General features: G+C 36.9%; 1 protein-coding gene across 17 annotated transcripts in view; it reads left to right on the top strand.

Annotated features, from left to right (window-relative positions):
* Window positions 1-27,169, top strand: part of ROBO2 (roundabout guidance receptor 2) — an 873,290-nt gene that overhangs the window by 453,786 nt on the left and 392,335 nt on the right. For all 17 annotated transcript variants that reach the window (XM_048933870.1, XM_048933879.1, XM_048933877.1 and 14 more), the window contains one exon: window positions 13,653-13,979. In XM_048933870.1, the coding sequence (XP_048789827.1) occupies window positions 13,653-13,979 (327 nt within the window). The remainder of the gene's footprint in view (window positions 1-13,652; window positions 13,980-27,169) is intronic.

Below are 27,169 nucleotides of genomic sequence, written 5' to 3'. Positions count from 1 at the left end.
CCCTTGTTGAGAGAAGGAGGAAAAAAAAAGAAGAAAGCTTGCAAGTGTGTTTGCATGTACAGGATCTCTGGTAGAAAAAGTTGTGTAGAAGAAAAGTGCTATACCTGAAACATCTGCTAAGTGGTGTGTCTTCAGATTTGCAAAATTAGCTGGTGACACATGACAGACCGGTTGGCTTCTAAGTGCATTTCTCTTACTTAAGCAGTACTGTAGAAGATATATGTTTATTTAAACTTAGAAAAGTGTAATGACAACATAAATGTGTTTTTTTTCACTGGATAGGGAAAATTGTGATAGAAAAAAACTGTTTGATAGTTACTGAAAAAAATGAGATTGTAAAGTCATTGACTTTAACTGGAACTAAAAGCAAGATAATAAAAAATACAACTATGTATAGTAAAATACAACAGAGTACTTCACTGGTCTTTATTCCCTACCACAAGTATTGATGCAGTAAGGTTGTATTACACTACTTACAGACAATTCAAACACTGTTGGATCTTGATGCTAGTTTTTGTATGGTGTCAACCTTCAACTTGTTTTTCTGTGTTGCCTTAAATATTTTGTTTTCCTAGACTGCAGTGAAGCTTTGATTCCGTTTCACCTAGTAAACTCTGCATAACATCAAAGTTACTTGGTTACTACTAATAAGTAAAAAGCATGAGATATTTGTATCAAATATATAATTTGTAGCTAAATACCTGAATTTGTATTAAATTCTCATTGAAAAAATATTTGGTAAAAAAAGCTTGTTGCTCTTCTTCTTATAGAATCCTAAGTGCCACGGATATCTACAAAAATGTCTTGCATCATACCTGTCAGTTCTGCAGGAATTCAGTTCGCCACAAAGTAATTTTGTGGAAGAAAAGATTATTTATGTTTGAGTTCTTAATTTGTCATATTTAGAATGTGGCTGCGTATAGTTGTGTGGTTGAGAGCATGTGTATTTCTTTCTGTAATTGGTATATTTGCATACTTACAATTTTCTGTATGTACACTTATTTTAATGCATCTTGTGTTCTATAGGTAAATAATACTGAGATAATTGTTGTTATTATTTTAAATATATAAAAAAAGTTTTCTGAAAAATTTGATTTTATCTCTAAGCAAAGAAAGTAGTAGAGTATAGTGAACAAGATGTTGACATCGTAGCCAGGAATCTGACACAAATTTGTCAAAGGGATGTTCCATACCATATGACATGCTCAGCAATAAAAGCCTGGAGAAAGGAAGATAAAGAGTACAAAAGGTACATTTATGATTATGGCATTGATCTTCCCAAGCAAATCTTAGGGTACAGTGTACCTGCTTCCCAGGAAGTGCCTGTACATCTTGCTACTAATGGAAATAGTGAATTAACTCCTTTTTTGCTTTGCTTGTGTGCACAGCTTTTTTTGCTCCAGGTTAGCTGTCCTTATCTCCATCCATAAGTCGTCTTGCTTTTCTTCTATTTTTTGCCCCATTCTGTGAAGCAGGATGGTGTGTTGGTGTTCGGGTGGAATTTTGAATGTTGACTGGAGTTCACTCAACAGGGTGTTTAAAAGTGGGATTTTCTTTTGTTAGTTTGTCTAGACAGAGATCGTTATATTTCTTGAAAATAGTTATTGAAATGTCCATGGTTACAGCCTCATATGGTGGAATCTACTGGGGAGCCCAAAACCGGACATGTCTAAATATAACCTCATCAGGGCAGAGTAGAGGGGGATGATCATCTCCCTCTACGTGCTTGACACACTTTTTAATGCACTCTGGGTGCACAATACCTGGTATTTCCTCCTAATATCCTCCTAATATCTAATCTAAATCACTGCTCTTTTAGTTTAGAACCATTCTCCCTTGTCTTATCACTATAGATAAAAAATTGGTCTTCCTCCTGCTCCCTTTAAGTACTGTAAGGCCACAGTGAGTTCTCCTCACAGCCTTACTTTTTCCAGGCTGAGTAAGTCCAGCTCCCTCTGCCTTTCTTCATAAGAGAGGTGCTCCAGCCCCCTGAGCACTTTGTGGCCCTCTTCTTGACACTCTCCAATGGCTCCATGTCTTTCTTTTATTGGAAGCTTGAGGCCTGGATGCAGAAGTCCAGATGAGGCTTTATGTGTGCAAAGTAGAAGAAAAAAAAGCCACATTCTTCTCCCTGCTGGCTGTTCCTCTTTTGATACCACCCAAGACACAGTTGGCCTTATGGGCTGCTGGGCTCTGGTCAAGCTTTCTGTCTACCAGGACCTCCAAGTCCTTCTGTGCAGGGCTGCTCTCAAAATGAGCTCTTCTAGTCTGTACACATACACTGGTCTGACCCAAGGGACACACCTTGTCCTTGGCCTAGTTGAACCTCATTAGGTTCACATAGACTCACTTCTCAAGCCTATCCAGGTCCCTCTGGATGACATCCCTTTCTTCTGTTGTGTCAAATGCACCATTGAGCTTTGTGTCATCAGCAAACTTGCTGAGAGTGCACTCAATCCCACTGTCTAGGTCAGTGATAAAAATGTAGAAGACCACTAGTCCCAAGAGTAATCTCTGATGGACACCACTTGTCACCAGCCTCCACAAGGGCAAAGAACCATTGACAGCAACCCCCTGGGTGGATCCGTCTAACCAATTTGTTATCTTCTGAATAGTCCAGCCTTCAAATCCATATTTATATAATTTGGAGGTAAGGATGTGGTATGGGACCACAAAAGGTTTTGCACAAGTTCAGGTAGACGACATCAGTTGCTCTTCCTCCGTTTGCTGATGCTGTCACTCTGTCATAGAAGGCCACCACAATGGTCAAGCACAATCTGTGCTAGGTGAAGCCTTGCTGGCTGTCTTGGATTATTTCTTTATCTTGCGTGTGCCTTAACATTTTCCAGGAAGTTATGTTCCATTCACAGAGTTGAGGCTTACTGTGCTGTAGTTTCTGGGTCTTCCTTTCTCCCTTTCCTAGAAATTGGAGTGATGTTTGTTTTTATCCAGATACCACAAACTTCAGCTGATAGCCATGACTTTCTGAATATGATAGAGAATGGCTTGGCAACTACATCAGCCATTTCCTTCAGCACTTGGATGCATGTCTTTTGGCCCCATAGAGTTGTACAGTTCAACCTCATCAGATGATCTCAGACTTGCTCTTTTCTTACAGTACGAGGGACACTGCAACCCCAGTCCCGTTTCTCCTTTCTCATTTATTAGAGGAGGTACACTCTCCTTGACCTGTTTCTTCTGACCAATGTACCTGTAGAATCCCTTCTTGTTACTTTTTACATCCCTCACCAAGTACGGGTCCATCTGTGCCTTGGCTTTCCTGATCCCATCTCTGCACTTCCAGAAAGTGTCCTTGTACACTTCACAGGCCATGTGTTCCTGCTTTCACTGCTGTATGTTTCCTTCTTATCTCAGTTTGAACAGCAGGTCCTTGCTTGACCATGCTGGTTTCTTGCCTTCTTTGATTTTTTATGCTGCAGGACAGAGAGCTCTTGTGCTCTCAAAAAATCATCCCTAAAGTGTTGCCAGCTCTGTTCCATTCCCTTTTCCCTAAGGAAAACTTCCTAGGGGATCTCACCCAAGAATTTCTTGAACAGCTGGAAATTCTCTCTCCTGATTTTCAGGCTTCTGATTGCTCTTTGCCAGTCTTGTATTCCTTGGGGTCACATATTCAGCCAGGGCATGGTTGCTATAGCCTGGACTGCCAATAATCTTCTTTAATATCTGGTTTCCAACTTTTAACTTAAGAAGGATTTTTCCAAGCTGTAGTATGTATACTATGTGAAGATATCTTTGTTGTATCCTGGGTAGACCAAACTTTTGCTTTTTTTTATTGCTTTCCATTCACAAAACTCTTACGATCTTAGATACCTTGACGTATCTGTCCTTGCTCGACTGCAGGCTTTTAATCTAGCTGGGAAATATTTCAGACTTCTGCATTTCGGAGTGTGGGAAAGTGTTAATGATCTCAAAGAGATTTTTATGATTGTGAGGATAAAGAAATCAGAAGGTAAGTTTTCTTGCCTGAATTAGCTGTGTGTATTGTCTTCTGTGAATGATGATGTCAGAACTGTCAAGCCTATCTAAAAATGTGATCAAATTTTTTTACAGTTGTGCTGTAGAAAGATGATTAGTTATTAATCAAAATTAAAAGCACACAAAAAAACTTTGTGATTATTTATAATGGTGCAACATTGAGGAAATGTTGACTTCTGTTTCAAAATATTTATCTCAAAGTTAAAGATCAAATTATTCTGTTGTTTTATTTTTTTTTAAAGACTTTTTGAAGACATGTTGAAACTGCTTATTGGAGAAACAACTTCTTTGACTTTTGTGAACTTTGTGTAATGTTTTATTTGTAAAGTTACTTTGATTTCACTCTTACTCTGTGGCAATTGTATCCTATTCTGATATTCTGATAGCTATTTGACTTACCCTCCTTGAAGAACTCTGGACCAGATTGTTATTTGAAAGACATAGGGTTTGCGTTTTTGTAGCAGTATGTTAGATGGTCATTATCAAATACCAATAGAATGTCTTTGACTGCAGAGAACCTGTGGTTATCAATCCCTCTGTGCAAAAATAAGAAATTTAGTTGCTCCTAAGTAAGTGGGGTTTTTTTTTGTTTGTTTTTATTTGTTTGTTTGTTTTTAATAATACTGGTGTGCAGGAATATTGGAATATTGAAAGCTTTCCTTTGTCTAGTAAAAAGTAGTTCCTCATTGCTGTAGTGATAGTGTGCTAGCTGTATAATAAAAACATTTCTGTGATGTCTATAAACTGTGTCTATTGTTTTTCTGTTCCTTCTTTGAACTGGGAAAGACGTAAAAGATGTTTGGTGGAGTTGGTCCTGCTTAATTTTACTTGATCCTTGAATGATTCTGAAAGGCTCCCTAGGGAAGAGCTGTTTTGATTGAGCACTACTGGATGAAAAGTGTGGAAAAAAACTTTTGTCTGTTCAGTGATTTTGTTACATTTTGTTTATGTACAACAGAATAATTTGGACAGGCAGAGACCTCTGGAGGTAATCTAGCATGTGTATGTATGTGTATATTTGCACATTTCACACATCTATGCCTTACTTGTCTTTGTATATGTATGCTACGTGTATATACATATATTCACATAAACCTTTTTATTATTTCTGCTTTTCGTAATTGGAAGTATTTCTCTTCTCATGTTTTTTGTTTGTTTGTTTTTTGTTTTGTTTTCTTGGTTAGTTTTTTCCTTTTTCTTTTAAGACACAATTCTTATCATCTCATTTTTCAGAGCCAGTGAAATCCACACTTGAAGCTGAACACCTATTTTTATTTCGAAAGCCAGAAGTTTCTTTTTTTTGGGGGGAAAGAAAAACTATATATAAGAATATGGTGGTGGTTGTTGTTTGTTTGTTTTTCAATTAAGTATGTAGTTTTCTGTTAGCTTCTTCCAGGGAATGTGCCTATGGGAGATAACTGAACTCTAAACCAGACTGCTTTGCAACAGCCAAATCAATTTTCTTTCCACACTGAAGCAGTGTCTTGTATTTATAACATCTCTTTTCACCTGGGAAAAAGTGATTCATTTGCCTGCAAGTCAATATGCCGTTTTTCAGGGATATTGTGATCCTATTCACTCCTCTCATAAATGCTCATGAGAATCTCACACCCATAACATGCAGTGTCATAGAATGCAGTGATTTTTAAGGAGTAGGTAAGACCCTGTGAAAATATTACAAAACAAAGTATTGAGAGAATGTAGCTAATGTATTTATCTGGTCAGTAGTAATACAGTTCTGAATAAAAGTTCTGCATGAAAAGAAAGGGAGGTAGCTCTTACTATTAGCTCAAAGGATTTGAGAAATAGTCCATTAGGAAACCTCTTAATCAAGATACAATTCACGGTATTAAAAACTGCGCTGAATTGTTCTACTTTTACATTGTGCTATCTATTTTGATTTCCAACCTGCAAGGCAGTTGAATATTCCCAGAAGCTGAAATGTACCATTCATGTGTTGGTGTGTGAGAAAGAAGAAATTTGAAGAGAAGTGAATTACAGTAAATTTGCATTAAGTCTGAGTAACAATTTTAGAATGTTTCCTTTGAAATAATTTCATACAAAGAATAGGGTGATTATGCTGTTGTATTGGATTATTGTCCATATATAAACAGCAAAAATAAAAAGTCAATTTTATGTTTGCAGTGTTTTTGGTTTTTTTTTGTTTTGTTTTGTTTTTATGATTAAAATTGATTACAACTCTCTTAGCAAAGTCACAGCTTTATACCACAGGAACTTAATAGTATCAGACTTGCAATAAGATTTGGTCCAATATTTTTAATGACAGTTATTGATCTGCCTGTTCAATGTTGCCTTTTCTTCTTGGCAGACATGCAGACATGCAGGAAGGTGGCTTATCTGCAGATACGTGTCCTGGGGAAGCTATGATGTGTTGGTTAATGGATTAATTTTGCTCTAAGAAAAGCTTTTGGAGGACCTTGTCATTGCTGACACAGCTTTGAACAAAAAAACTTACCTGGGAAGCAGTCATATTGTTGAGATCTGGTTCCATCTGCCAAGTCTCAGGGGAGGAGGAGAGATTGTAAAATCTTTGAAATGTCACTGTGCCTAGAGGAATGCATCTAGGATAATCAGCTTGATGCTTGCCTGTACTCTAGTTGAGTTTTCTCACTATCTTGAATTCTTTTTACATTATCTTTTATTCAAGCTAGGATGTGACTGACTGGATCTCTTTTGAAGATCTCTGCTTGCTTTCAGTCAAGTCCGTGGTTTAAAGGGTAGTGAAAGCAACACAATCATTATTTCTAACAGATATGTGTAATAAATGTGTCCGCTAAGTACTTCCTAAGTGGAACAAGGCCTATGAAGTAGCAGGAAAATGAACAGTAACTGTCCTTCAGTAGATTTAACAAAGTAGCTTCAGGAGTGTCTGTTTTCAAGCTTAGTGTTATCTCCTACAAAAGTGTTAAGTGTCTACACGAGGAAAGAGGAACTCAGTCAATGGCCACATGACAGATTCTACACAGCCTAGAAAACATTCAGCAGAGGTTGTTGAATCATGCCCATAAAATACATCATTTTTACAGTTGTGATTTTACTAACTGAATTTCAAGGCTTTTTTTTGTTTGTTTATCTGCTTTTCCTATTTACTGCACAAAAAGTACCCAGGACTAGAGGACAGAAAAAAAAGTTCCTTGAACATTGAAAATACATCTTTGGAGCTGTCTTCTTAGTGAAATTGTTCAGTATGTTCAGGCCTTTTCTTGCCTGTGTTTATTACTTTGTTATAGGACAATATTATTTTTCTGTTGGCTTTGCAGCTTATTTTACTGCTAAATAAATGTTCTGCACCACCTGTGGAAGTGTGTTTTTTGGCAAAAGTCTTACAAGGAATGCATTCAAAAGTCAGTATTTGTACAGTAGAAGGCTATGGATAACTGTATTTTAAGGCTATCTGCAAGTGTGTTAGCAGCAATGTAAGAACAGTAGGGGGGCAGAATACTAAGTAAGTACTCCATATAGTATGGAATAGTAAGATATCTGAGTAAGTAGGTAGTGTGGTATACATAGTGTTAAGCAACTGTTACTCTTGCTATTGAAAATTGAATCCCATGTTTCTTTCTATGGAGGTATACGTCTTCAAAATTCTAAACAAATCAAAAGAAAGAAAAATGAAAAAAAAAAAAAGGAGTCTTCATAGAGTATAAAAGGAGCAGTTGCCTTAGAGATCAATTTAGGAAGAGCTTTTCAGTTCGTAGTCAGTCTGGTAGTAGAATATAAGAGATGTAGGTTTGCAAATAAATGGAGTATGAAATGGCAGAATGGTGGAGGATACTGTTGACAGGAAAGGGTAAATGTAGAAAGGTAGAGGGAGAGTACTGAGGAGACTCTTGCAGGCAATTCTTCAATCTATATTATGAAATACTATATCACAATACTAACATTTATTAACATATTAACTGATATTATATATGTGTATACATAATTGCTCAGCAGTTACAATGAAATCATTGCCTTTCGGGTGGATATTCTGTGCTTTTTTATTAATCCTTTTTAGCTCTATAGCCACGAACATCTTGCTGATTTACTTTAGAAATGAGTGAAATCACTAGGAACTTAATCTGTATTGTTGCTTTTCCTGTATGACAGACCACTGCTTATGTAGAGAATAGGGTTAAATAGGTGAAGTCAAATTTTGGTCTTGATGTGAAGCTAATAAATTAAAACCAGAAGAGCGTGAAGTGCTATAAATGAAAATGGTTTTCCTTGAAATTTGAAAGACAGTGGCATGGGAGAACTAGAAGGTGAATTGCCAAATGGTTTTTTCTGTGTATATATCACACCCACTCACCTCATTACCCTTTATGTAAGTGTGGCAAAAAAGGGTAAAATATTGACTCAGTTTTCTTGCCTGATTACTGTTGTGTCTCTATAGTAAATCAATGTATTTGATATTTGATAAAATGTGTTTGTTCTAATTTATTTAGGCTTATTTGCATACAGACTCAAACATGATAAATTGAAAATAAAAGGTATTGTGTTTATATGCCATTGGTGTAGCTGTTACTATATGGTATATTGGATCTCTGAGTAAATTTATGAAGGAGTCAGAATAACTTATAACAAATCTTTAAGACTTGTTGCTGATTATGAGAAATTGAATTAATCAGAACAACAATAGTGTTGATCTTTGGGTCAAAAAGAATGAGTGATGTAATCTTTTACTGTTTTCAGATGAGTTTTCTTGAAGGTGATTTTCAGTTCTTGTACAACACATCAGAGTAGCGTCTTCAGAAACCAGTAGTATGATCTGCATTCCAGAATATTTTTGTCTATTTCTGTCACCTCTCCTCACTTTTTCCTTTCTTCCCATGAGTTTGATTAGGAAGTATGCAAATACACAAAGTCGTAAGAGAGGAAGGGATATTGGGTGGTAAATGTGTTTCAGTGGAAGTACAGCATCTGTACATCTAGCAACTAGAGCTTTCTTTAGCCTTTTTGTGACTGTTTCCTCCAGGAACTTCCTCTCACTCAGCTCCAGTGTGGGACTAGGCTTCGTATATTCAGTGTCCTGACCTTTATTTCATGACTTACATTTTATTTTCTTTTTCTTAATACTGGACTAACTTATATTTTATTATGTTTAGGAATTTCAGATATATTCTCTAGGAGATATAAAAAAAGTCTGTGTTTAAATATAAATATTTGTATCTACCAGTAAAAGCAAAAGTGAAATAAGATAAATGCTAGACTTTGCTCATTCAGTATTTTACTCTTTTTTTTTTTTTTTTTTTTTTTCCCAGACAATAATTGGAAACTCTTTATTACTTCATTGAAATAAACATTACTAGTAGCTAAATGGCTTTGAATGCAATTATTATTATTATTTTAAACTGAATTAGCTTTATAATCTGTTTCTCCTAAATCATTGCTGGCTTGTAGACTGAAGTTGAGCAATGGTGAATTAACTGATGTTAAACAAGAGCAAACAATTAACGTTGGATTCTTACTTTCCTGTTTACTTGGAGAAAAAAACCTGAAAATTTTTTGATCTGTAAAGGAGGAAAATTAATATGTGAGATGAAGCTGTGTATTGATATTGCTCCATCAGTTTTCTCCTGATAATTTACTGTAGTTCTGAGTTTGCTCACTGAGGACTGTCAAATTTTAAATTCCCCTACGTTAGTAATGAAATTCTCCATGAGAACCTTAGGCACATTACGTTTTCTGTAGTGAAGGCAGCAGTAGCATTCACTGTACTGCTACATTGTTACGTCATTTCACATCTGTCTCAAAGCTCTATGTTCTGAAAGTCTGGATCATTTCTACTCATAGGTTTTTAATGAGTAGTTATCAGAAGCTGCTCTGCAGATGCTGCTTCACTCCTTACCTTATCTCCATTAAAAGGATAAAAAAAAAAAAAAAAAAAAAAAATGCTGTTTGAGGGAAAGAACGTGGAATGTGTGATACAGTACCTTGGTTTTGGCTATAGCAGGGTCCCAGCAAATAAATAAATAAATAAAAATCAGGAGCCCCAACAAGGGACTCCTTCAAGGCTATCATGTTGAGCTAATGTTGAAGAACCATGAGATTATTGCTGGTTTTATTTGAGCTAGAAAAAGATGACTTAGGATTGTTTTCATTGTCTGGTAAAGGTGTAAACAATCTCACACATTGCTAAGGTGTGTGATCAGCAGTGTTCCACAGGAGAATGAGATTATATATTAATTTTCTGTGCTTTTCTGCTTGATAGCATCAAGATAGAAAGTCACTGCATCGAATTCTTTTATAATTTCACATGTTCTTTTAATTGTTTTTGAATTAGAGTTAATGCAAGAGTATCTGATGTTGTGGCAGATGCTAGAATTGCAGTAGAATCACAGAAAGACTTTTTTTGTTTTAATTCTGTTGCAAACTTCATAAAATATGAGGTGAGGGTTTAAATATAACCCAGGGAAAAAAACAAGCTGAACAGAGATGTGTTATGCTTTATCTTTTGTTGCTGCTTCTTGTTATTACTCAAGTATGAACAATAAAACATTGATACTGAAGATAGAATATTATAATAGACTTGTACATTGCCTTTTTCTTGTATGATTGTCTTTTTCTTAACAGCGACTTTTATAGCTCTGAAATAATAGGCAAAAATGTAAGCCTAAAACTTTCTCTCTGAATTAATCGATAGAATATACTCAAATCTGCTCTTTTGGAGATGTGCAGTAAACAGTCATTTGCAATGAATATGTGAACTTGAACATACAATGATTATTGGAGTACTCTATGTGTATTCAGAGTAGCACTGATGTTTTCCCTTTTACAGATGCAGCTTTGAATCAATCGTAGATATTTTAGGACTTCTCCAAAGGTGTGTTTTCGCCCAATAGCGTGTAACAACTAATTTGAAATCGTTACTGTCCATCATGGTAATGACTGCTTAGGGACTCTTATATTTAGAGGTTATTCACATGCTGTATGCATGCATGAGATATAAATGTATTGGAAATCCTTGAGGGAAAAATTGAGGAGGAAACTGCATGAATAGTCCAGGATACCAATACAGACAGCCTGCTTCAGTGAATCAACTTGTCATCTTGGATAAATCATGGTTCCTTCTCACTACAGAAGATGGGAGATAAATACTTTCTGGTCTGTTAGTTCGTGGGGTTAATGATATTTCTGTTTCTTCTAATTTAGGGGGTATTTGTAACAGTATCTTGGGCAGGGGAGTCATAGTGAAAGAATCAAAATTTAGCTAGGAAAACACCATCTGAAGCAGTCATTTTCAGGCATGTAGACAGTGACTGTACCTGCCAGAGAAAGAGCCAGTAAAGTCAGGTTTTTGGCTGTGTTCGGAAGGATATCCGTTTGGAATTACTGTTGTGCTCAGTTCAGATTTTACTCCATGGTTGATTTATTATGTGTTTATTTTTTCATAGAATCATAGAATGGCCTGGGTTGAAAAGAACCACAATGATCATCTAGCGTTAACCCCCCTGCTATGTGCAGGGTCACCAAACATTAGACCAGGCTGCCCGGAGACACATCCAGCCTGGTTTTGACTGCCTCCAGGGATAGGGCACCCCTCCAGGGTGGTGCATCACCACCCTCTGAGTGAAAAACTTCCTCCTAATATCTAACTTAAATCTTCTCTGTCTCAGTTTAAAACCATTCCCTTGAATTCACTTGACCTATCACTATCCACCCTCGTATACAGTTGTTCTCCCTCCTGTTTATATGCTCGCTTAGGTCTTCACAGAGCCTTCTCTTCTCCAAGCTAAACAAGCTTGGAGAACAAGTCCCTCAACCTTTCCTCATAGGAGAGGTGCTCCAGTCCTCTGATCATCTTATTAGCCCTGCTCTGGACTTGTTCCAAGAGCTCTGCATCTTTCTTGTGCTGGGGGCCCCAGGCCTGAACACAGTACTCCAGATGGGCAGTACTCCCTCTCCCTGCTGGCCACCCCTTTTTTAACACAGCCCAGAACACAGTTGGTTTTCCAGGCTGCAGGCACACACTGCTGGCTCATATCCAGCTTCTCGTCTACCAGGACCCCCAAGTCCTTCTCTGCAGGGCTGCTTCTCAAGTTCTTCTCCTAGTCTGTATAAATACCTGGGATTACCCCAGCCCAAGTGCAACACCTTATACCTGGCCTTGTTTCCCTTCTCTTAAATGCATGCTGAGAGTAATGACTTGCAGTAGTCAATAGCAGAAGGTACACCCAGACATCACAGGGATGCATGGTATGATCCCTCCCTCCAAATATAGTCTAAGCCTCTCCTTGTTGATGGGCACAGTCTTTGCTGCCCACATCTCAGCCCTGTCTTGAGCACAGATTACTTAATAAAGATAGGCTGAGGTAAACATTAGTTTTGTGATATACATCAGTACTGAAGAGGAAGAATTAGTCCTTTTATGAGCTGTGGCTTTGAATTGGGCTATATAAGGTGGAAGCTTTAATCCTTAGTTGGAGAAAGGCATTTTCAAAGAGTTCTCTTTAGAATGTACTGCTTGAAACTCTGAGGATTATTGCTAAATGTTTATGTGTAATAAAATGAGTTCATATTTTAGGTTTTTATTTTCTTATTACATGTTATTTTCACCATCTGCTTATTAAAATTTAGTTAGATCTGCCAGTCTTAAGTCTCTTTAAAATTTAAGAAACACTTTAGTCTTGGTGTTCTTGCTTGTAATGTTGGGAATTTCTTCGCACAACTAATGGGTGTTGCTTTTTTTTTCCTACAGAATAAGGAATTAATTTGGTAGATATGTAGAGAAATATATATATACATATATGTATATGTCTCAGCGTTTGGCTTTTAGTACTGTGAAATTTATAGTCTTTGTGATTTCAGTATTTTTGTATATAGAGTTGTAGTCTAGGGATACTTTTTAACTGCAAATTCTCCTGATGGATTTTAAATGCCTTTTTGACAGTAAAATGGGACAATGAAATACTTCTTTCAGCTGTGCTATATCTATCTGTGCTTGGGTATAATTTTACGTGTGTGTGTGTGTGTGTGTGTATAGTTGCAGTATGGATTATGATACCTTTACTATGCTGATAACAGAATCCAGTAGCTGCTGAGTCAGTTTGTACCACAATGGTATAGCACCTTATTGCTATGCCAATGACTAGAGTGTTAGCAAAACTAAGCCCAAAGATGGAAGAATGGACCTCTATTCCTTTCCTCTCAAAGCATACAATTATAATTGTAAAAAATTGTTAACCAATAGATAGTAAGACGTAGGGCTTTTGGAAAAATCTGTATGTTGAATCTGATTGAATCTGACAGATGAAAAGATAGGAGGTCAGCATGTGTGAAATTTGGAAGGGCACAGAAATCTGTAAGTTAATGTAAACAGAAAGATTATTGCAACAAGGAAAAGATCATGTCATGGTTGTTGTGTAACAGATTTTCCTCAAGTTTTGTCTCCATAAGGTATTGGTTTGCTAATGCCTGAGTCAGAAGTATGTGTTTGTAGTACAAACTCAGGTTTTTAGCTATGAAAGTTTGTGATACAGTCTCTGATACCAGGTAGAAAGCAAACAAACAAGCAAGCAATGTAATTTGTGGGCAGATTATCTTTTTCTTTGTAATCTCTTTGGTGACATTGAAAGGCTAATTTGTGAGAATGTTTTGTGAAGCCAAAAGTGGAAATAAATTATCCTTCATTCCACCCTTTTCTTTGTCTCTAGGATCCCGTCTCCGCCAAGAGGACTTTCCACCACGGATTGTTGAGCATCCTTCAGATGTGATAGTCTCTAAAGGAGAACCAACAACCCTGAACTGTAAAGCTGAAGGACGGCCAACTCCTACTATTGAATGGTACAAAGATGGAGAGCGAGTGGAAACAGACAAAGATGATCCTCGCTCCCACCGTATGCTGCTGCCTAGCGGATCTTTATTTTTCTTACGTATTGTGCATGGACGCAGGAGTAAACCTGATGAAGGAAGTTATGTTTGCGTAGCAAGGAACTATCTTGGAGAAGCTGTGAGTCGCAATGCATCTCTGGAAGTGGCATGTGAGTAAAGTTTTATATGATTAACACTACGTAAAACTTTATAGTTGCTTTTATATTGCTATCCAGCACTTGCACACATTGAGTGGTTTGAGGGATAAGCATAGATAAGGATGGCATTTTGTCATCAGCTGTATCTCTTAGTCAAGGCATTTATACATGCATTTATTCAGTAGCAGTGACCGTACAGAATGTGATTTATATGGAAGTACAGTTCTAGCCAGTGTATAATCATGATTGGCACAAGCACGGACAAAGGCTAATCTTCCTCTAAAGAATAATCTAATTTCTAAATTATGACTAAAGTTGGTTATGCTGAAACTAATGTGGAAAAATACCTATCATTTAATATAAGGTGCACTGTCTGTTTCTCTTTATTTAGTCATCTGTTACCTCAACAGGAACAGACAGCTTCTTGGTGTCTCGTTCTGTAGTGCTGGCAACCTCAGTGTGTGCTCCTCTATCATAAACTTGATATAGGCCTCATTCATTATGTGAGTGGCAAGTGAAATTGTTGGCCATTTCTCATATCCTCCAGAGCACTCTTATTCTTTATCGATTCTCTTTGTCTTAAAAGAGAAGTCGTCACAGTTCTCAGAGAGACCACCCAGCATGCATGATATGCTTCCAGTAGAGTTAACAAACACATTCGTTACGGTCATAGAGCAAACAAGCTCATCATATATAAAATGTAACATTTTGCTTAGTAATTTTTGCTGCTTGGTTGTATGGGTTGGAAAAAAAACTTGATTATTTTTTTTCAGAGTATCGACAAAGCGTAGCTGTGTTCCTTTGCATAATTGTGTGTTTTAGTGGAATTATAAATGCTGTTCTCTTGCTGATCTTTAATTTTCCCCTCACAGTTCTTCATTTGGCAGTAATTTCAGCAAAATGTGTTTGACTGGATTAGGGCTTCAGCACAAGCTTTCATCACTTAGTTGGTAGAGAATGGATTTAAGAACACACAAAAAACATATGGTGGCCTAAAAAAATAGAGGTAGAAAAAAGCAAACTTTATTCCTGATGCAGTCTGGGACTTTTATAGCTATTGTGACATGATCGTAGGTTTTCAGTCTTTTCACAAATTGCAGAAAATGACATTCTTGAATTAGTTAGATGTTGGCATAGGCTGAGTAGAACAGACCTGTTCACAGCCTTTTCCTTGTCACAACCTAGATTAAGAACTGTTTTAAAGGAAGAATAAAAGCAGGTTTGTTTGAGCCACTAATAAATGTATATCTGCTGATAAAGGCATCATAATGTTACTCCATTACTAAGTGTACGTAGCTATTTAGGAATTGAGAAGATGACCAGTTTAAGAAAGGTTGAAAGCTGGGTGAGTACAAATACAGATGAACTTTAGCTGGATTATTCCTGTGTTTATATACATGTTTTTTTGTTTTAAGCTATCTATTGAGAAACCCTGCGTGAAAGGCTTAAACATTTGAGATCTTAGATAATCGTGTTATGATTTAGACATCTCCCATTGAAGCTCAGAACACTGTTAAATTTATGCTTTGAGTCATCAAACTGAAGTGATTGGTTATTTTGGAATTCAGAGGTACTCTGTGTTCTATCAGTTTTCACTGATCCCTACTTCAGTGGCTGCTGTGAGACTCTTGTTACAGCATCTCCAGTCTTTGGCATTATTTCTTTAACCACTATAACTGATGGCAGGTCATGCATGAACTGCATGTGAGACAGTACGAGACTTTAAAAATAAAAATACCAAGTTTCATTGTCAGAAGGATCACAGAACATGAAAGTTTAGATCTGAAACTATAGCCAAAGTTTCTGCAATAGCAATATGCACCTGACATCACATTTTTAAATTGTTTTCATAGCTTTGAAATTTAACTGACTGAATTTTCCAGTTAAACGGTTTAGCAGTCTAAGGCAGGCATTCTGTTACCACTTAAATTAAACACTGCTTTGTCTTTCCTTGAGCCATACCATGATTGTGATTATAAGAAGGCATTTTCAAAGAGAAAAACCCAAACTGTAATCATTGTTCATTTGTTAAATTTTAGAGATCCTCTTGTTTTATGCTCATAGGTTACGAAAATGCATGGCAACATCAGAAGAGGTGTATCAAAAGAATCTTGTGGAGAGAGATACCCAAACTGACTAATTTTCCTTGATTTTGAAACTTTTATCCATAAATTAAGTTTTAAAGTGACTTTTAGAGAACAACTATTTCTAATGTCAGCATTTCTGGAGTGAAAAAAGTGGGCAAACCTGTAACAGGCCATGTACACACTTGAGAAATGAGTTGTTGCTGACAGCCTGTTGTCAGCATTAAGTCCTCATTCTCGTGTTTTCCACACTTCTAAGGGCAGTGAGTTGCCTGGATGCCAGGGCCCTGTCTGAGGGAACTGAGACAGCCACATGCAATCAGGGCTTCCTTCTGGTATCTCTAATGGTGTTGAAAACTGCTCTTTACACACTGAGCTAAGCTGTTTTCATCACCAGAGACAGGGTGGTTGTCCTTTGCTGACAACACGGTTTTGGATTACTAGATGACTGTAGGTGGCCTCAAATTGTGCTATTAGAGAAAAACTTCTAAGGTCTAAAATGCTTGAGTCTGCTATTTTAGTGGAAAAACCAACAATTGTTTTACTTTTCTTATTATATTGTCATTCCACACTAACGCACACTTGGAACTTTTGAATTATTTATGAAGAAATGTTTTGGCATTTTCTGTTAAGTTCTGTTAAGTGTGGTCACGCTTATGCATTCAGATGATATTGCATTAATTGCGATTCATTCTTTTATCCTTTCATTTTTCCCTTCCATGGTCATCTGGCCCCAAAGCACCAACATTGAAAATCTTCTGATGTACCCATTAGATAGAAGAAAAAGCTTAAGTGAAATTCAGTTTGATCGTGTAGTGATTCAGAGGACAGAAAGTCGCCCATCTTGAATGTAATCACTTTCTCCCTTGGTTTTGAAGTGATTTTTACAAGTTGCTGAAGTCCCAGAGGTCTTTTTTTTTTTTTTTTTTTTTTAATGTAGGAACAGTTAACATCTTTCCCAAGCATAATGAATTTAGATACCAGAATTTAAATCTGCTTTTAAATCCATGCCTGTTTAAAGCATTTTCATACAATTAAAGGGAAATATTTGTATCTACTTATATGCATAATCAGAAAAGTAGATCCGTCAAATCATAGAAAATTCACAGAAAATATCTCAAAAAACTGTGAGGAACTTTGATTTGAGAAGCTACTTAAAGAACATCCTTACCATACTGAACATGCTTTAAGAACTGTTTGTAATTTTAGGGAGTGTTTATTCCAGAGGATATTGAGGGAGAAATAGATGTTAGTATTGTAAGGCATAGTCTGGGCTAGACATTCTGTTAAATTCTTCTTAAATGCATCAGTCAGTGCTGTTTTTTTTGTTAGGGTCAGTTTCCCTTCCCTTCCCTTCCCTTCCCTTCCCTTCCCTTCCCTTCCCTTCCCTTCCCTTCCCTTCCCTTCCCTTCCCTTCCCTTCCCTTCCCTTCCCTTCCCTTCCCTTCCCTTCCCTTCCCTTCCCTTCCCTTCCCTTCCCTTCCCTTCCCTTCCCTTCCCTTCCCTTCCCTTCCCTTCCCTTCCCTTCCCTTCCCTTCCCTTCCCTTCCCTTCCCTTCCCTTCCCTTCCCTTCCCTTCCCTTCCCTTCCCTTCCCTTCCCTTCCCTTCCCTTCCCTTCCCTTCCCTTCCCTCTTTTTGTTTGTAAGAACCTTCCTCAAACAGTAAAAGATAATTCTATTTCTAGTAACAGAATCTTTTTTTTTCATTGTGGTAAATTCTGATGTAGTATTTGTATGTCTTATGATTCTATCATTAAAAATAAATGTTCTAGTCCTAAAACATTTAAAGAATCTTATTCAAAATAGTAGAACATATTTCTTTATTTTTCTATTTATATGTTGCAGTTTTTTTAAACAAAATTGAACCAGGATTGGCATTATTAGAAATATCTTAACAGCAAAAATTTCTGGGGAGATTTAGAAAAGGGAGTTCATCCTATTTTTATGAAATTGATTTAATTCTTGAAAATCATTCTTGAAAACTTTCATTGTTAAAATAAAGGCACAGTTTTTTACAGTGTATGAATTGACATGATTGAACCAATGTGCTGGAGTTTTCCAGTGGGACTATCGGAAGACATAGATAGGATTTCAGTCCCCAGCAATGGGGCGCCATTGTAAGCAACAGAGAGAGCATGAGGGGTCCTCGCTCTGAGTCACCAGGCTCTGATCCAGCCTGAGTCAGCGGTAGCCCCTAGGGAGAGCAGCTGTAGCCCCAGGTGTTAAATATGTGACAGCAGCTTGATCTATCGACCGCTGTTAGAGGGGGCTTCGGCCTAAATGAAAATTCATGAAAAATTGATGAAGTCCCCAGATTATTTTTTTTTCCCTTTTCCTTTTTCTCTGCTGTGCCAATGCAGCAAGGAGAGATTAAATGAGGTGTTGAACGCTTTAGTGGCAAGGAGGTTGCGGTTCAAAGGTCAGAAGGTCAAGGGAAGGGAAGAAAAGACCAATTTTCTACCATACTTTCTTTTAAAAGAAAATAGTGGGCTTTTTAGATTAGCTAGGATTTACTTCCATTTTAATATAAGAATCCATTTTAATATAAGAATAAAGCGCGGGAATATTCACAAATAAGATTCTTTTCTGCATGGGTTGGCAAAGGGTAGAAGTGTGTGGGTTGGTGCTAATAGAAAACACAACTGGAGGACTTGGCTTCATAATTCAGTTGAATAACCAGAAATAGATTTAATTTTGTGATGGCAGAGTAAATTTGGGTTTCCATCTTTCCGAATCTGTGCTTGAACTGAAGTCATTTGGAGAAAGGTCTTGCATTATTTATATGTCACAGATTGCTTGAATAGCAGGCTTTGAAACACTTTCCAAATATAATGATCTTGTTTATGTTAAATTCAAAACTGAGTTATGTTTTATCTTTAATAAGAGTGGTTACAGTAATACACTGAATTTAGTGTGAAGAGTCACAGGTGTACTCCAAATCCACATCTTACACATGGGAGACAGTAATTTTACAAATAAAACTGATATGCTGTAGTACTATGTGAATAAAGGGTGGGAGGTATGAAATAAATGCTATGCAATCATCTCTGTACCATAAAGCTAATGACAATTTGCAGGAACATCTGCAAAAGGCTACAATATGCTCATAATAATGGAGTCAATCATTTCACTTGACATATTTAGAATAAAGATCACCTGTAAAAATAGCATTAATATCTAGCAAAATATATGTGACTCTGAAGGGGATAGATTATTTTTCATCTAGTTTCTGTTAAACATATAATGTAAATATAAACACTGTTATGAATTCAAATTTCTGAGTCTGATTTGCTTTGGTCAAGGTTACACTAATGTGTGATGATGTGTAAAAGTTCATTTACTTACATCCATTTTATCCTCATTCTTTTCAATGGCATGTGAAGAGCTTGCTGTTGAAACCTACAGACTTTTACTCTCATTAAGACAAAAGTAGCTGTTGTAGAAACTGAAATGCTGAAGAATGATCCTTACTGAAGCCTGGGGATGAGTCACAGCAGAACACTGAAAATCATCATGCTTTTTCTTTCTCTCCATTTTTCTAAGAGTTAATATAACAAGCCATGGCTATTACGTATAATGAAAACAAAATCCCCCATGTAGAACAAAATACAGAAAGTTGTATCTGGTTAGATAATTGGGGACAAGGCAAGTTTTGTAAGACTGGTGGAACACTTTAAGCTTGTATACTTTTGTAGTTTACAGTGAGAAATTTCTGTGATTAGGTTGAAACCATTGCAAATTCTAGTTTTAGAAACATTGCTTGACATTTTTGTGTAGGGCACAATTTAATCCTTACAGTTGCTATTTGAAATTAGAGATTAATAAGTGCCAAAGAGTGAAGATATCAGAGAAATGAAGTCCAGATGGATGTTTCATCTTCATGTCCACTTTTCATTAAAGAAAAAAAAAATAGTTCTAATTCTTTCTTATACTAGTTTTCATTTAAGTGTGTATTTCTGTTACTTGTGAGTTCCCCTAGGATAAGAAGTATAAACACTTGTGAGAGTGTATTTTCTGTAGCACAGTCATCTTATAATAGACTTTTGGTGAATGTTCACAGCCTAAAAAGATTTAAAGAGAGATACACAGCTTCACACAAAATAAGCAGGCTTTGTTACCTGAGAAGTGTTCACTCTGGGCACTTCAGCTTAGCTGGTCTTATGTGCTGAGAAGTCCAGTGAAAAGTTTCCTTAACAATTGAAAATTTCTACCTCAGTGTGAATTAATTCCTTCAGAACTGGTTGAAGTGTTTTTGTACTGTACTCTATTGCACTTGTGTGTGTGTGTGTATATATATATATGTATATAGAGTGTATACACATATACACGCACACACATATATACACATATATATGTACACACTTCAGTATTATCCTATTCTATGTAGTAGAAATAGTTTCTCACATGCAGAAATGGTTAAAGAAGCTTTCTGTAGCATCTCTAATTTATTCCTTGATTTTTTTTCTGCCCAGGGTCTACTCATTTTCCACCTAAAATAGAACTTCCAGCGTTACATTTAGAAGCTATTTGCAGTGCTCTTGATCTGAATCTGCTTCTAATAATTTCTTGCACATTTTCTCATTTGATTTTTATCGGCTTACTTCCTTCCCCTTGCCTTTGATTTCTTTTTTTTTAATCAAATCCTGCTGTTTATGTATCTTTGAATGTTCTACCTGATAAAATGTTGAAAGCAAAAGAACAGTTGATGACTTTACAGAAACCTTGAAAGAGATCACCTATTGGCTGATCTTCGGTTAGCGTGCATGTCTCGTACTCATTTTTTGGTTGACATTTCTCTGATTTTTAGTTCATCTGAGAAATGAAGGAAAACAAGATAACACTGCATTTTTACACTTCTGTTCCCTTTGCTCAGGACCCTATAAGCACTGTTTGAATATTAATTGAAATATTAGCTATTGTTGGCATATGCTTCAGACATGTTGTACTATTCTCTGATGTCAAATAGGCTTTAAAAAATACTCATTTGAGGCAGTACTACGGACCATTCATTTGCAAATGTTGCATGATCTCAATACAAATGAAGTTCATTACTATGCTAATTAACATCAATTATTAGAGGGAGATTGGTGAATATTTTATACACATACACACATACATGTATGTGTATAGCTTTTCATTCTGATAATCACTGTATTTGTTTGAGGAAACCAGAATCTTCGCTGCCTTTCCTATTTTTTGCTGTCTTTGTTCAGAGACTGTCTTTCCCCTGCTTCCATTCTTGGAGAACTAAAATTTAATCATGGCTTTGGTGATACTTCCACTTCAGATGTTTTCACAGGTGTTGTTCTTGGAATAAGTTTATGGTACTTGGAACTCATGTGGGAAATGAAGTAGTAGATTTTTCTTCCTCTGCCCTTACTTGAATTTTTCAAGTGGCAATGAGGTGAACATATGCTGATATTCTGGAATCTGCCTCATCATGTTAGAAGAGGTAGGTACACAATTACTTTCTGCTGTCTCATAAATATATCTACCATTGTATAAAAGGTTGTAGAGGCATAGAGAATTAGGAGCCCTGGATCACCAACTCACCTGTATTCTGCACAGCTGTATTTTTAAATTCTATTTAGTGCTGTTTCAAGCTACCCTTGGAAAAAAAATTTGATTGCTTTCCCCTTCATCCCCTGAGCTCATACCAATTCATGTTTCTGTTGGAAGCTTGCCTTGGAACTTCAGTCTTCCAATGATGAGTGAAACACTTCTAAAGTTTCCAGTGTAAACATAAACATTATTTATGCTTGTTCTGTGGCTTGTTCTGTTCTCCTTTAGTTCAGTTATTTTCTCTTTGTGTTTATAGACCAGAATGGTATCACTTCTCATCTGTCCTATTGCTATGTTAAACAAGAAGAGGTCTTGTCTCCTTTTGGAAAATGTTTACTTGATCCTAGTAGTCCTTTCTTCATGTGTTCTAGTTTTCATTCATTTTCTGAGATGTGGGTGGCTATATTGCATATCATGTTTAAAGGCCAGAATGCTATACGTTATGAACTAGCACTTGATAACTACCTTCAATGTTCCCTTACCTATCTGTCCTGTGATCACGTTTGACTATTTTAAGACATTTGGTAGGTCATTAGTTATTCTGTGGTAATCTGGTGCAGATCTTTCTCTATAATTTGTAACAGATGAGCTTCTACTCTACAGCACGTTTTCCTATGATCAGTTCTAAAGTATATGACCTTGCACATTTTGTTATTCTCATCTCCCATGTTAGTCTTCAAATTCTTGCAGTTTAGTGTGATTCACATGTTGAGTGCTGCTAGGCTTGTTGTATAATCTTGTATGTCAAACAAGGTGGTCTTGGCATTCAAAATCTCAAATCCAACTGCAAATTGCTAGAGAGAACTTAAGTTCTACTGGTTGGACTTGAGCCCTCCTCTTGCTCATCTCTTCTACAAAATTATCAAATGAAATAAATGCAATAGAAATATCAGAATATATTCTGATCAACCAGAATATCAACCAGGCCTCTCAGAAAACTTGAGATGTCATCATTGCTTGTGGGAAGGAAGTTGTTTTGTTGCCTCTCATTCTGATTCTTTTATACATCAAATCACTAATCCGTACATAACAGTCTCAGTGGAAAATAGCTTACATGGATAAGGTGAGTAATGACCTTGCAAAATAATTTACACTAATTAGTTTTTTCAATTACTTTTAAATCGTAACATATGCAGAAGTTCCCAGCCTGCTGTACATACGCACATACACGCATATTGTCATACAAGCATTTTGGTCACAATAACCCCCGGCAACCCTACAGGCTTGAGGGAGAGTGGCTGGAAAGCTGCCTGTTGAAAAGGGGTCTTGGTGCACTGATGGACAGTCGGCTGAACATGAGCCAGCTGTGCCCAGGTGGCCAAGGCCTACAAGGAACAACTGAAGGAACTGGGGTTGCTTTGTCTGGGGAAAAGGAGGCTGAGACGAGACCTTATTGCTCTCTTCCAATAGCTGAAAGGTGCTTACAGCGAGAGTGGAATTGGTCTCTTCTCATCGATACCAGGTGACAGAACGAAGGGAAATGACCTTAAGTTGCGCCAGGGATATGAAGGAAAAACTTCTTTACAGAAAGGGTTGTTAGGCACTGGAATAGGCTTCCCAGGGAGGTGGTTGAGTCACCATCCCTGGATGTGTTTAAAAAGCAGTTTGGATGTGATGCTCAGGGACATGATTTAGTGGAGATTGTGGGTGGACTCAATGATCTTTAAGGTCTTTTCCAACCTGAGCAATTCTATGATTGTATGAACATGTTGACTGCAGAACTACAAACAGAAGGTGAATCTTTTAATTGGTAGCATAATACCTTAAGAATAGAAGGGACATTCTTCATTTGTTTGTTCCCCTCTGCTTCGTATGAAAATAAAGGTGATATGTTCATCATCATACTATTGTTCAGACTTGTAAACTTTTGACTTTTTAATAGATTTTACATATATTATATAAACTTTGATTGTTGATCATGTTGAAAGATATAGAATTTTTTTTTATGTCTTCCTCTCCTGTGAAACACAGAAATCCAAACAAAAAGCTTTCCTTTGGTTCCAAGAAATTGACATTTTAAACAAACAAATGGGTAAAGAGGAGAAAGAAGGTACACTTTGAAGAAAAAATCATAGAGCTACTTCTGCACTGAAGCCCATGGTTTTATATTTTGTTGTGAAATTGGAAGTGGGAAGTTTGGGTCAGAACCCTCTTGTGTTTTTTTTTGTTTTGTTTTGTTTAGTCATTGTTATTTCTTTTTAAAACTGGATTTTAATTTGGTTGGATTCTAAGGACTTGCTTTCACTTACTAGAATAAAAGCTTGTCTTTGACTATTCTGCTTTAAATTTGCTTTCTAATTTTGCCATTCATCAAAATATTTTGACTGGTAATTATAAATACATTGTGCATATGTGCAGGGCTGGGCTTATGTGTCAACTTCTCTCATAATACACCTGCGTATTGAACAAATGAGAATTTGGTTTCTGTCGTTTTCTTCTAATGCTGCAGATGTGCTTAGAAATAGTTTAATAATACCAATTTTTTACCTCTCTGGGAAACAGTTTGGCTTTTGCAGAGTAGCTCACAACAAAGAAAGGAGATGTAAAGAACAGAATTTAACGAATATGAGAAAGGGAGTTTTATATCTATATGCCATTATAACAGTGGTACACAGTTCCTAACAGTGGCATACGGAATTGTTGAAGAAGCAGAACAGAATATACTTATTTATTTGCTAGAGTTATGGAAAAATGAACACTTAAATTATAATGAAATATTGGTAGTGGTGTTTATGATTTGTACAGCATACAGTTACATTGTATTTTAACTTTTAATTTATCATAAATATACATACACAATTTAAAAAAATACCACTGATGCACATTAATGTACATTCTCACTGTATACCAAAGCCAGTCTATGATATTGTGTACATTTTTTGGTTTCTTTCCAGCAGTTCTGTATTTCTGCAGATAGTGACAAAAGAAATGCTAATTTAATTTTCTTATTTTTAGTGCTCTTTGCTATGATACCTATCAGATGCTTGTTAAACACTTTTTTTTTTTTCTTAAGCAAAAAGGCAGAAAACCCTAAAAAGTCAAGCAATGGTGTAAGGACCTGTTCTTCTTTCTGTATATAACATCAACTGCAGGGAACACGTGTTACACTTTTGCCATTCTTCCACCACCTATGCCAAACTCCTCAGTTGAGGTGACCTCTGAAGTGACTGCTGCAGTGAGTGATGCAGTTAATGAGATCCAGCGACACCGTGACCCTGACCCTCTCATGGCCCCAGTTTTCCTCATCCATCTTCCTAGCTCCACAGGCTGTGATGTGCTGTGTGGAAACAGGATCAAGCAAGTGCGAATAAACAAGTTCAAAGCCTTCTGTCATGGTTGCCAACACAGAACATCAGGAAAATGAAACATTAATAACCTGGTGCTGGGGAGACATTGTTTTGCCATAGGAACACCTGGAGAAAGCACCTGGGGAAAGTTCTAGGTGATCAGTTATTTGCGTGCCAGGAAAAGTTTAAGACTTCTCTGAAGGCTGCAAGATTTGGCCTGCCATTCTTCTTAGTCATGAAGCTGGCAGCAGTCAAACAGAAATAGAATACATTATCCAGAATAATGCTGAAAAACCTGCTAAGAAAGAAGCACCCTTTGCCTGCACAGTGTGCTATGTGGGCTTAGATTCACCAGAAGTAATTGGAGGGGTTTGGTGTTTTTTTTTGTTGTTGTTTTTTTTGTTTGTTTGTTTTTTGTTTTTTTTTTTTTTTTTGTTTAGTTTTTAACCTAATCTGAAAAAAAACCAGTCTGAGATGTATGGTCTTTATATTCATAATGTATAAATTACTCTTTAGGAATATATTACATGAAGAGCTCTATATTTCATCATCAGCATTATGAGGGGTGTAGGGGATGCAGTATCATAACGTGATTTCAGCATTAAATTCATACCTGCAGGTTGGATGCTGATATAATAAGACATGCTTTTACTTTTCTGGTTGTGACAGTGATTCAGGTAGTGTCTATCTTCTCTGTCAATGCATTCCATTTATCCTGTGGCACTTCCTGATCAGTTGACTAGCTGGGGATTAAATACATTCATTTAGTTCAATGGGTCAGAGCTGTTGTATGAGTAGAAAATTACGGATGGATTTTTGGTTTCATCACCTCTGACTTCTGGCCATAGTATAATTCATCATCTTCAATGTTCATAACATATTTGCCTGAGCAATAACATGCTCAGCCACCTGTGTGATCACAGCTCTGGGTATGGGATACATTGTATTTAGGATGGATAGGACTGGTGTTACAGAAGTTAGAAGGGCATCATCTTTTGTGATGATAAAAACTCCCATTAGTACCGCTAGAGAGTTTACTAATGTCATAGAAAGCTGAGTAAGTTACACAGTAATTCACCTGTATTTGTCTTTTCCCATAGTATTTCGAGGAATAAAAGTCCTTTTTGAAATTGAAAAAGCTTTCACTTTTCTGTGACAGTTAACTGATTTTGTACACTTATGAGGCAGAAAAAAAGTAATGGTTTTTGGAGTGTAAAACTATAGTAGTGTGTCTGGGTCTCTCTGGATAGCATCTTGTCTCTTGGGCATGTCAACTGCACCACTCAGCGTGGTGTCATCCTTAATCCTGTGGAGGGTACACTTGATCCCACTGTCAACGTCATCGATGAAAATGTTAAAAAGCACTGGTCCCAGTACTGACTCACGAGGGACGCCACTTGTCACTGATCTCCAACCAGTCATTGAGCCATTGACAACCAGTCGCTGGGTACAAACTCACAGACAGCTTCTCATCCATTGTACAGTCCACCCATCAAATCCATATCTTTCCAACTTGAAGAAAAAGATATTATGGGTAATCACATCAAAAGCCTTACTGAAATCCAGGGAGATGACGTCAGTGTGGCTCTTACCTTGTCCACTGATGCAGTTACATTATCATGACCAAAAAGGTTGATCAAGCAGGAACTGCCCTTGGTGAAGCCATACTTGTTATCCCATATCACCTTCTTCTCTTCCATATGCCTTCCCTGGCACAGAGGCGAGACTGACAGTTTGGTAGTTCCCTGGATCATACTTTCTACCCTTCTTAAAAATGGCTGTGACATTGCCTTTTTCCAGTCACCAGGGACCTCACCTGTCTGCCTCGACTTCTCAAATGTCAGCAAGAGTAGCTTGGTGACTAATGTCAGCCACTTGTCTCAGCTCTCTGAGTTGCATCTCATCAGGACCCATAGAGTCATCCTAATTTCATTCCGATTATTGAGAACTATTTTCTCAGTGTTTGTTGTTGTAATTATGATAAATCTATGCTAAGGAGATTTTCACTTTTCCCCTATTCCACTTGTGAGAGTACTTCATGCCTCCTTTGTTTTGATCTTTAAAGAATATATTGCTATTTTTTTCAGCTTCTCATTTCTCTGTACTTTTCTGTAGCATTATCTGTCCTCTTGCTGTTTTCCCACCATGATTCTATGATGCTTTCCAAGTGTGGGGCACAGTGTGTTAAATGTTGAGCTTGTTTGCACTTGCATGTGTATTCAATAACTAGATATCCAAGATATCCAAGAGTTAATTCTTTCCTTCCACAGG

The sequence above is a fragment of the Lagopus muta genome, chromosome 1, assembly GCF_023343835.1.
Source record: "Lagopus muta isolate bLagMut1 chromosome 1, bLagMut1 primary, whole genome shotgun sequence".
In the NCBI taxonomy this organism is placed as follows: Eukaryota; Metazoa; Chordata; class Aves; order Galliformes; family Phasianidae; genus Lagopus; species Lagopus muta.
This window is presented reverse-complemented; position numbering and strand designations above follow the sequence as displayed.